Raw genomic sequence first — 12,010 nt, forward strand, 5'->3', positions numbered from 1 at the left:
TCACTTTTTCAATTCTCTCCTCTCAGGGCTGGGTTGTTTTATAAAAGCATCTTTGTTGGTGGCAGCTTCTTTTTTACCTTGCTTTTCCAAGTCTCAAAACACTCAAAAGGAAATCAAGTAAACTACAATGCAGTCCCTTGCAAAGGGTTCCCTTCAACTCTCCACCCTGAACAATCAAATTAATGGTGTTTCAAAGAAACAGAAGGAGATCAAAAGCAACTCCTACAATCAACACTGACAATGATCAAACCCAGGCCTGAGTCTGTCTTAAATCTGTTAGAAGACACACATTTATTGAGATCAGCCACAAAGTTTTTCTACTTGGGGCAGGGGAGATGGTTCAGTGGAATAAGTGGTTCCCTGGCAAGCACAAAGGCCTGAGTTCAATCTCCGGTTCCAAAAAAAAAAAAGAATTTAGCAGAGTATTGAAACTAGCAGTTAATTGGTAGGATTCTCACCCTGACTAACTATATATGCTGATATCTGTGAGCTAAGCAACTGCACTGAAGATGGCAATGTGTAATAGAAGGGTCACACTTAAATGCCTGTCATTCTGGTCCTCTAAATATGTACTGCTTATCATGTCATATCAATTACTGCTATACTGTCTCTCAAGTAAATATTTGTTTAAAGAAAAGGGTAATAAATGAAAACAAGAGACAAGAAAAAAAAATGTCATAGGACTGTCCTGCTACAATGCTGTATATGGTTAGATTTCTAAATTTCTGTGTAAAAATATGAAATTGTTTATTCCTATTTTTAAAATATTTTTTAATTTTTTCTTCATATTCTGTAGAGACTTAACATTTAATATATCAATACTTGATGGAAAATACCTGTTCCATGTTATGCCTAAGATGTTTGATATTCAGACAGATAGTGAGGTTAAGCTCAACTGCCTATGTTGTAGGGTAATAATACTAAGCTTCTTTTCTGGAGGGTTAACAACCTGTTTGCAGACCAAAAATTAGAGAAAAAGAAGGGCTGCAAGGACAGCCAACATTTTGGCCCTAGCCTTTCAAGGTCAGTGAGGACTCAGGACATAAGAGAACCTGTACTATAACATTCTATAACTCAGTTGTGTCCCAAATTTTCTGATCAAGGAGATTATGGGGCCACAGGGGAAAGTGTTCAATGATGTAGAGTGTACCTAAGGAGAGTCACATGAAGAGGAAACATTCTCTAAGGCTTTCAAAGAGAGCAAATTGGTCAAGCAATGGTCACATGACTCATCCACATGGCTGACACTGACAAAGGATCTACAAACTGTGGCACAGGGTTTCAGGGTAAATTCTGAGGAGATCTGACTGATTTTGGCAGATAGAAAAGTTACAATTCTTGTTATATTAGTCTTGCTTTATCTTCATCTTAACTATTCAGCAGAAAGGTATAAAAATGAAGTATTAAAAAGTAAAGCTACATTAATATGCTGAGCTGTAAAAGGTTCAAGTCAACAACTTCTGACATTGCCAGTCCTACAGAAAACCCACCTTTATGGACTACTGGACTATATTGGAATTTTTTGCTGAATTCACACACCTACAATATTTAGATGATGATGGAATACCCTTCTCTGACAAAATTAAACAGAAAAAGGGGATACAAATGAAGGACCATTTTGTATCTGTATATTCAAAATAGTTAGGATAGATATACAGCTATTTTCTCTTAATTCAATAAATAGAAATATTTGTTTCAATAGTGTTTGTGGACAGGATATCATGTCTGCATTTTGTACTATGAATAACCACTAAGAAAACAACAACCTGCAATGTATTAATTATTGAAAATGTTCTACTAATCGGTTTTGAAACTGTCTCATTGCTATTTGTTTCTCAATAAAATTATTTTTAAAAGTTCAAAAAACAAGTTTTTCTTCTTGCAGGGAAAGACATACATCATATAATTTGGAATGGTAGCTCACAAACTAAATAGGTGGGAAGCAGCTGTCAAGCAGGCTTATCAGCATCCTACCGAACTTGCAGCACACCCTGAAGCAGGGAAGGTGAGGAAACAGAGGGGACTGGTTTTTAATAGGACACTGAAACAGTAGGCCAGGCTTTCTTAACACTTTTGAGCAGAGATGCCAAGAATTCACCAAACAATTATAATTAGTAATTGAGGAAAAGTACAAGGAGAGCTCATGCTGGAAAAACTTATTGCCATCCCCCCAAACCCAATTCTAGAATCCTTCCCCCACCCACATACCCTTAAAGGTCACTGACATTTGTAAGCATAGGTAATAAACATTTATTTTCATTGGTAGAATTTATTCTTCATGCCTCTCATGGCAGCAAAACTAATAGGTAAAATCTATTATTCGCTATTATTTTAGGCTAGAGGGACAGATGTTTTTCATCTGAGTCATGAAATTCTTACACGGGTTTCTTAGCATAGACTTTGTTTTGGTCCTTTCCACATAAACTGTAGCTGCTATAAAACACAGTGATGGCGAGCTCTTAGCTGCAGACAGAATTAGACAAGATCGAATCAAGAAGGTAGTTAGATGAACATGCAACCAGGGAGCTGGCTCCCTTGCCCTTTTTCCAATCCTCCTCACACGCTCTCCTATCTCCGTGGCAGTTTGTTGAGCAGCCAAAATGAGCTCACAGTGATGTGGCAGGTGGGTGAACCATTTATGGAGCAGCAGTAGATGCCACCTTTCAACAAAGGTTGGGAATGCACCCAAAAGAAGAGAAGACAGGCCCAATGCTGGGAGAGATTCAGGGACATACCAAGAAGCCAAAAGCGATGATCTTCAGGACACATTCCAGAGAAAACACCATGGTGAAGGCAATATTCAGGTACTTCAGGGCCAACTCATAGGTGCAGGGAGCAGAGTAATACTGCCAGGTGGATGAAAAGAGACAAAGAAACAGCACCTTATGGTAAGGGACGCAATACATGTCACCAAGGATAGCAAGCTCTCAATGTGAGCTTGTGGGCTACTTTGTGTGCGGTACAGGGGGACGAATATTGAGTGCTAGAGTGGAAAATTACACATCCCATGTGGCAAAACAAAGCAAATCACAGAACCATGCCCTACCCACCTAGACTACTTAATAGAAAAACTGCTAGTCTCCTAAGATGGAGGTGGGCAGGGCTGAAACATTTTGCAGAGGGTACTTTACTATTTAGTATTACATAAGATCAAATGCTCCCAAACTCTGATGCTCCTTTAGACCCCCTGTTGTCTGAGGGACACTTTCCACCCTTGTGGGAGTTAACTCTTAGCACTACCTTTGGTTTCAGAAGCTCCTGGACTGCTACTGCATGCCTCACCAGATTGGTTCACTGGGGCCCAGGGTCCCATGGAGAAATGAGAGGTAACAACCTGGTACTTTGGAAGGCTTTTCTAGTGTCCCTGAGCACACAAAGACGCTCAAGGAGGGAACACCCTCCTCTTACCTTCATCATCAGCACCACAGTGTTCAAGGCAATCATGGCCATGATGGTGTATTCAAAGGATGGAGATACCACGAAGTGCCACACACGGTATTGGAAAGTGTGCCTGTTCTGTGGCATGTAGCGGGTGAGCGGTTTGGCACTGATGGCAAAGTCGATGCAAGCCCGCTGCAGAGAAGCCACCGTTATTAGTGCTGGCTCAGACTCCTACACCTTGCACAGGGTGAGCACTCTGTCACAGGTTAGAGAGTGAGGGTGGCAAAGGTACAGCAGGGTAGAGCTACACAAACACAGAACCTGACAAAACTACAGGCAAGATGTCACTCTACACGGGTACATAGAACTGGAGGTCTTCTGTCTTGTGGGGTAAGGACTTGCTGGCTATTAATAAAGCCTTTTCACATAACCTGTAGCTAAGACACTTAGATAGGAAGTCTTCCTTGATTCCCTTAGCCAGAACAACAGATCTACAGGCTGGGAATCCTTTATTGGAAATGCATAGAACTACAAGTATTTGAGATTTCAGACTGTTTTCCAGTTTTTTTAATATCTGCATGAACATAAGATATTTTGGAATGGGACCCATGTCAAAACAAAACTCATATTTTATGTATGCCTAATACAAATAGACTAAAAATAATTTTATATAACATTTTTAATAATTTAATGCATGAAACAAAATTTCATGCTGTGGATTTTCCACTAGTAGCATGTCATGTTGCTCAAAGTTTTGAATTTGGGACCTTTTTGGATTTTTGGAATAGAGATACTCAACCTGTATCTGTCTATGTAGTCATTTAATCCTTAACCATTTCTCATTCAGTTCTATTGTTCATCCACAAAACTGACTATGGAATCCTACAAGTTGCCACAACTATGCTTCTTTTTGGAAAAGCATCCATAAGACATAGTCCCTACCTTTAGAGAAAGTATGTATGTCCTGGAGGCCAAAGTCAAAAGCAAAGGTCTTAATGTCATCTTTGAGGTGCACATCTATTCCTTCCAGATTGTTCTACTTAAGGTAGAGACTGCACCCTAAACACCTCATGTTCCACCTGCTAGTTCTCTGTGCCCCACTCACATTTGGGCCTTAAGTGGAGGGAGTGCTCAGAAAATGCGCTTAATGGTACTACTGTTTCCATCTTGTCTCTATAACTGCATCGTAAATTCACAAAGACAGTCTTTCTCAGGCCCAAGGCTCCAGGTTCCTTCCTGATGCGCCCGCACCCCTGTCACGACCACCTTTTGGTACCTCATTCTTCTCTAGGCTGCACTCCTCCATCATCTTGTCTCCTTGTTCCTGGAAGGTGATGATGATGAGAGCCACAAAGATGTTGACAAAGAAGAAGGGAAAGACCACGAAGTAGACCACGTAAAAGATGGACATTTCCATGCGGTTGCTGCGGCTTGGACCTCGGTCCTCTTCTGTCACATCTACAGAGTGCTGCAGAACCCTGTGGGCAAGATGATGTGGACACAGATGGTGGATGGCAGTGTTAGGAGTCATGCCACCTATTACAGCCCTGGAGCAGGGCTCTTTAACTTTATAGATCCTCCTTTAATTTGGGGTCTCTACAACCACGCTGGTGAAGACCTGCTAACACCTCAGTCCACTGCTGTTTCTAGCTGTGCTCACATCCTAAGCAACAGAGTGATAACACTGCATGGTTTAAGTCATTATATTCAATAACAAGTGACTCCTGAATCACTACTTAGGATTTTTCTACCAACTAGAGTATGCTGTCTCCATAAAGTGTTGCCTTAGTCATTGCTAAGTTTCTCCAGAATTAGCCTTTAGTTATGGGCAGAACAGAACTTGCATTCCGGGGTCTTCTCCATAAGAGATATGATGTGCCTGTGCGCTCTCCTAGCTCATACTTATCACTCATCCTCAGGCTCTTAGGTACAGGGCCAAGTTGGAGCATAAATCTGACTACAGTAGCCCCCAGGGAGTCTCCCAGGAGATGGAGAGCTGCTGAAAATTCTTTTGTTCTACAGGGGTCAGATGGCACCACTCAGTTCCTCAATAATTGGCTAAAACAGTCAGGTTTCAAATAGTTCCCTTTGTCTTCTCCCTCTGCATCTTCCCCTGAGCTTTGTGCTCTGCCTCTTCTGTGCCTGTCTCACCCACTCATAACCACTTGCTCTCCTGAGTACAATAACAGTGGTTAGCTTTGCTCCTCTTGGATCCGCTTCACAAAGTACCATGTAGTCCTGCCCCAGCTCACAGATAGGTGTACCAACCACAACCCAGCACTCACTGAGGCCATCCTTCCCCTGTGGAAACTGTGAAGAGGGTCAGCAGGGCCCAGATGATGTTGTCATAGTGGAATTCATGGCGCTTCCATTCCCGGCCCTTCACTTCCATCTTGTTTTTCTCATGGTCTACATAGTTGCCTCTAAAATCAGAGTGAAAAGGAAAATGGGGCTCTTTACTACATCTCAGAGAAAAGCCAGAAATTTCCATAGATTTCAATAATGTAGGGTAACAATGAGCACCATACAAAATGCAAGGAAGAAAGATTTCATTAAAAGCAGGTGGAACCATGGAATACAAGTCATATTTATGTTCAGTAGATGTGGGATTAAATCCCCACATTTTCACTAGTTATGTGTAACCATGAGCAATTTAAACTTTGAATCTGAGCTTTCATGTCTGAGATATACAAATGAAACCCAGATTTTTATGAGAATGTAAAATGACAAACTGAGTATAAGAGATCTTCAATAACATTTGACACAAAAGATGTTCCTGTTTTATGTGTCTACAGAAAGCAGCCCAGAGAAGGAAAGGGGACAGCGAATCTGTGGAGCATGGAGAAAAGCTCCTCAGAACATGGTGAGCAGGAGTGAGCACGAGGCACATGTGGCACTTACATGCACTCCTTCTCTGTGTCCTTGGAACTGTCTGTGCAGTAAAAGAACTTCCCCTTGAACAGCTGGACTGCGATGACTGCAAAGATGAACATGAAGAGCTTGTAGACAATGAGAATGTTGAAGACATTCTTCAGGGAGGTCACCACACAGTCGAACACAGCCTGTGGAGAGCAGCAAAGGGCCCTGGCATGTGAGACCTGTGACAATGTCTGCACCTGCCCAGAGCTGAGGTGGGGCCACACCACCACCCTGCAGCACTGAGAAGGTGCCGCAGGACATGCTGCCCCACTAAGGAGGGGGTGACACCTATGGGACTAAGGTGCTTTCCAATCCGGTCATGACAGTAAGGACCTCCCCCTGGGAAGAAAGCACACTCTAACTGAAAAGAAATCCAGAGCAGTAAACCTAAACATGATGACATAAAGCCATAGAGGGGATTCTTTGCGGGATCCTAGTAGTGTAGTCAGTGTGAAGCACAGAAGTTTAATGCTGCAGGGGCTATTTGCAATCACCTAGTCCATTTTTATCATTAAACAGCTTGTCCCTGCCCTACTGGCTGACATTCATATGTTTATTACTGTGCTGATTGTGTTTGCTGTTTACCTTTCCTAAATGAATCAGGGAGTGACCAGTACACTACAATCTTTGTGCATTTCAATGGTGCTCTGTCATATGTCCATACATTTGTTCTGATTATATTTAATCCTGCTTGTAAATGTCCTTCAGTTTAAGAAGTTTTTACCAAGATGGTGCCGAAGGCAAAGAAGGAAGCCTCTGCCCCTCCCAAAGCTGAAGCCAAAGCAAAAGCTTTGAAGGCCAAGAAGGCCGAGCTGAAAGGCATCCACAGCCACAAAAAGAAGAAGATACGAATGTTACCCACTTTCCACCATCCCAAGACACTGTGGTTCCAGAGGTTGCCCAAATACCCCAGGAAGAGTGCCCCCAGGAGAACCCAGCTTGACTACTATGCCATCATCAAGTTCCCCTGACCACAGAGTCAGCCATGAAAAAGATTGAGGACAACATACTCACGTTCATTGTGGATGTCAAAGCCAATAAAACAAGATGTAAAGAAGCTCTATGACATTGATGTTGCCAAGGTCAAAACCCTAATCAGGCTTGATGGAGAGAAGAAGGCATATGTTCGACTGGATCCCATTATGATACATTGGATGTTGCCAGCAAAATTGGGATCATCTAAACTGAGTTCAGCTGGCTAATTCTAAATACATACTTTTTTCCCAGTTAATAAATAAAGCAAGCAAGCAAGCTAGCATGTAAATAACAGAGACAATGTGAGAAGGGCCAAGACCAGCCCCGATCCAGAGATGAGAAAGGATGGAAACAGGCATTTACACTTCCATTAAAAGATGATGGGACTCCACCTAGCTTCATTCTAAGCCCTAAGATGTAAGGACGTACACAGAGGTGCGACTCGTTTCCAGCCATTTCTAGGTTGTTTTCTAGGTTTTGAGGTTGAGCTCACTGGGGGGAGAGTCTAGCCCCATGGTGGCTCCACATTTGTGCAGTTGCCTCTCCACAGCACTGGGTGAAGCATCACTGGTTTAATTAGCCCAACACCGCAGGAAATGTGAGTGGCACATAGCTGAGTGGAATCATCAGAGCCACCCACATCTCCCTCAGGTTACACTGTGGAGAGAGGAACCAGCACTCTCTAATTTAATAGAATTAACCAAGGCCGAGGTCACCTTCTCCAGCCTGTTAACTAATCTCATCAGGCTGCCTGCAGGCTCCTGAGATCCACAGACGCCTGCACTGCAGCTGACACCCATGGCTGGTGCCCCAGGAAAGGGGCACAAAGAAAGAGTACTGCCAGGCAGAGGCCAGGCCAGCTGCTGTACAATGAGAGGTCTCATGACAGGGGGAAGGCAGGGAAGCCACTTCTTCAGAAGCGTAAGTGTTTGCTGCTCGGAGTCCGTACAGTGCACTAGGGCCTTGGTTCTGAGAGGAAGCCATGTCTTAGCCAGTTTGGGCCTTTCAGAAGTGACTTTTCTTCTGTCCCCTGCCTTGGATAAGTCTAGTTTGTTTTGCTTCCTCCTTGCAGAACAAGAGCAGAAAGGAAGGGCTGACCAAATAGCTCAGTGGATTAAAGCACCTGCAAGCAGGCACAGGGGCCGGGGGTTCAATCCCTAAGCCTGCTATGGTGGCCCTGAGCCCAGGGCGCACTAAGACTGCAAAAGAGACTGGGTGTGGTGGTATGTGCCTACAATCCCAGCTCTTGGAAGGCTGTAACCAGGTGGATCACTACGAGTCCAATTTAGTAGGGAGACCCTGAACACCCCGTAGACCCTTCCCTAAAGCATTCTGTCCTCTGTGGCAGGCATGGGAGAGAGCAGGCCCACATATGCTAGAAGAAGTGCCGGGTTCTCTTGCACAGGCCACTCAAGTCAGTCCATCTGTCCACACCACAAAGGTGTGTTAGGAAGTTTTCAAGGTAAACCTCTAAGAATAAGTAATTTGCCACAGGCCATGAAGCTCCTACATCCAGAGCTGAGCGTGGCACTAACAAGGACTCTTTCCATGGTGACAGAAGCTGGGTTTATAAGGTAGCTTCCAAACCTCTCGCCCAGGCAGTCTAGTTTTATTGTGCTTGAGTGGCCCAGGAACCTGCATTTGAAAGGGCATCTACCTGATCCTGATGCAGGTGCCTATAACTCCCACTGTGAGGTGCAGCACTATTCTTTGTGACTTTACAAGCAGGTAATTAAATCTGCTGCTGAGGAAGCACCCTGATGCAGCCCCCAAAGATGGGCTCAGCCCCATTGCTTCAGCTTGCTGTCCTGGTCACATGGCCCTGGAAGCAGCAGCAGCAGGACTGAGAGACTAGGGACTGGCAGCCGAGAAGTCATAGCCATTCAGACAGAACGTCTGTTCTATGTAGCCACAGCTTCTATTGACCCCCACAGCAGGGAGGGGGGAAGGCAGGATGGATGTGAGTCCAACACACTAGCAAACAGAAGTGGAAAAGCATAACCTAAGAGGGGGAAGACCTTGCGAAGCTGGCACCTGGAAGCCTGAGCCAGCAGGGTACTGGGCAAGGAGGAATCAGGTCCTGCCAACAGGAAGAACTTCATTTGGGGTAAGTCACAGACCTGTTTCTCTGCTGCCTGAGCCAAAAATAGACCCCGTGTCCTTAGAAAAGTCACTGACGTAGAGAGATTAGATCTAGCAGATCCCTTCCTTTTTCAGATTCATAAATTTAAAAATCCCAAGTTACACAGCTGACCCTAGCACATAGTCTGTGACGGGTTCCCATGGCTTCCATCTTAGTGTTCTGGGTCCACTCTAGTGTGCTCATAAGCTCCAGGACAAACACCCATGATCTTCTTTCTGGATGACATGGCACTAGAGAGTACACGGTACTACCCCGGTCTGGTATCAGGAGGCAAAAGCCCTTGTACTGAGTTTTTGGGATGCTGGGTATTTTCCTTCAAAACTGAGACCTCAGCTGAGGGAGATGAAAAGAACCTCAGTATCTGTATAAGGAAACTAAGTATCTCCAGAGTGAATTCTCCAATTCACTTTAGCCATGGAGGAGGGATATGAAGAGAGAAAACTCTGAACGCATTACCTTGAGCTTGGGCAAGCGCTTGATTGTTTTCAGGGGCCTCAGAACTCGGAGCACCCGCAGAGATTTGATGGTCTTGATGTCGCGGCCCTTGTTGGTTCTGCAGGGGAGACACCGCCAGCAGTCATTTTAAACAGGGGGAGAAATCAAAGCAACAGTCACACTTCTGCATCACTAAAACAGGTGAAAGGATAGAGATGTGGAAAAAAGGCCAGAAATTGGGCCAGTGTAGACTTCTTCAGGGACACTCAACAGCAAAACACCACAGGAATATTCTCCAGTCACCCCCTCCCAGAGTGCGTACACACACACACACACACACACACACACACACACAAATATGCACATATACTCCTGAGTGTGTACCTGTGTGCACAGATGGTCCCTGACTCACTCTGGCTCAACTTACAATGTTTCTACTTGATGATACGGCAGTGATAAGCACCCAGTAGAAACTGTACTTCAAATTTTGACCTTTTCTAGGGCAGAAGCATGCAGTACAACACTCTCGTCCCATACTGGGCAGAGGCTGTTTCAGTCAGCCACGAGATCAGGAGGGTAAACAGTACTCTACTCTGTCACTGAGCTCTGATATTTGGTAGGTAGATGTATTAAATGCATTCTCAAATGGCATAGTTTCAACTTTTATGGATTACTGGGCCCAAAACCTATTGCAAGTTATGGAGCATCTGTGCAGAGGCCATGAGGAGCACAAAAGCACACATACACCTCCACATGCACACAAGCATGCCTTTCCGTATGTTAATAATTTTTCTCCCTAGCTACCAGCCTAATGCTGCTCATTACCACACTGGCAAATAAACAGAAGGTAGGTCAAAGAGGGAGCACAATCAGTGTGGAGGGCCACTGTGCCTAGCCCGGTGTTTTTCCAGCAGCAGGCTCTCAAATGACCATCACTGACTTGGAGGAGAATCCATGGCTAACCTTAGCAAGGCATCTGACTCAGTCTGGGTGCCTTACCTCTGCACAGTGCAGCAGGGTGGGAAGCAGAGGTGAGGAGCGTTGGCAGGAAATGTGACACCCACCCCGTCCAGAGAAGTTTCTTGCCAGGACCTTGGCTCACACCCCAGTATCTCCGGGTGGCTGGCTCTTCCTGTGGTTCCTTCCCTGATACTCTGCACGTAGTGTGAGCTTCACAGCATCACTCAGGCCCTGCCCGCCCTTCTTCTACCCTGTAGCTAATGACTGTCCTCATTCAGCCTTTTAGAAATGCTTGCTCCAGCTGAGAGAAATACAGTTGTTCTTTTATTTCCAGGAATGAAATGAATAAATCAAATTGCATCTCTCTCCTCTCTGCACATCCCCTGAGATCTTTACATTCAGTTCAGATAACTGCAATTTGTAAAATTTGCAGGTGGTAAAAAACAAGCCTAACTAGTGTGGTTTGGGCTCTAGTTTCTTTCTCAAGTTATCCCAGGTTACTACTACACCAACAGTTTGAGGACAGAAGATCCAGAATATCATGATGAAACTACTATTCAGGATTCTGCCTGAATTTCGCTGTGAGATACATACCCTCATATAGGAAGAGAGCATTTTCTTTGTTCTTCACACAAGGTAAGGCAGGGAGACATTTAACCCAAGCTCAGGCATGCTGACTTTGTCCAGAGTGTAATTTTACAGCTATCTTAATGGTCACAGGCCATAACCTACAATCCTTTTTATTTATCTATACATCTGAATAGAAATAATCCAAAAGTATCAAATTGATACAGATTTTTGCATCCAGAGCCTTTGGTATATTTTCTAAACTATTACATAACGAAAAGAGGCAACATATAAGTCAAATACTACCCATACTAATAAGAATAATTATTTCTCAAGGTGGCTTTAATCTTTTGGCTATCAGTGGAAATCAGGCCTCATTTCTCAATGAGTCACATCCTCCCCTCCCAACCATAGTTTCTTCCTCCTCCAATCCACCCCTCCCATCTTTTACTTAAGCAAAAATCAAATGTATTTACCCCAAAGCGTTTCTATGAAGGATCCATTCAGAAGGCAGTAACAAAAGGGGTAGGGGACGGAGAGAAAGACACTGTTAGAAAACTCCAAGGAGAACAGAGACCTCTATCATGACAGAACCTACTCACAGCCTTGGCACTTGTGGAGCCCATGGGA

At 44.2% G+C, this 12,010-nt stretch overlaps 1 protein-coding gene across 3 annotated transcripts in view; it reads right to left on the reverse strand.

The window, feature by feature from the left end:
* Positions 1 to 12,010, reverse strand: part of Cacna1e (calcium voltage-gated channel subunit alpha1 E) — a 325,607-nt gene that overhangs the window by 41,837 nt on the left and 271,760 nt on the right. For all 3 annotated transcript variants that reach the window (XM_004643428.3, XM_004643429.1, XM_004643427.1), the window contains 7 exons: positions 11,857 to 11,868; positions 9,875 to 9,971; positions 6,283 to 6,443; positions 5,667 to 5,804; positions 4,658 to 4,859; positions 3,409 to 3,573; positions 2,736 to 2,846 (listed from right to left, as the gene is read on the reverse strand). In XM_004643428.3, the coding sequence (XP_004643485.1) occupies positions 2,736 to 2,846; positions 3,409 to 3,573; positions 4,658 to 4,859; positions 5,667 to 5,804; positions 6,283 to 6,443; positions 9,875 to 9,971; positions 11,857 to 11,868 (886 nt within the window). The remainder of the gene's footprint in view (positions 1 to 2,735; positions 2,847 to 3,408; positions 3,574 to 4,657; positions 4,860 to 5,666; positions 5,805 to 6,282; positions 6,444 to 9,874; positions 9,972 to 11,856; positions 11,869 to 12,010) is intronic.

The sequence above is a fragment of the Octodon degus genome, unplaced genomic scaffold, assembly GCF_000260255.1.
Source record: "Octodon degus isolate 3935 unplaced genomic scaffold, OctDeg1.0 scaffold00176, whole genome shotgun sequence".
Lineage (NCBI taxonomy): Eukaryota > Metazoa > Chordata > Mammalia > Rodentia > Octodontidae > Octodon > Octodon degus.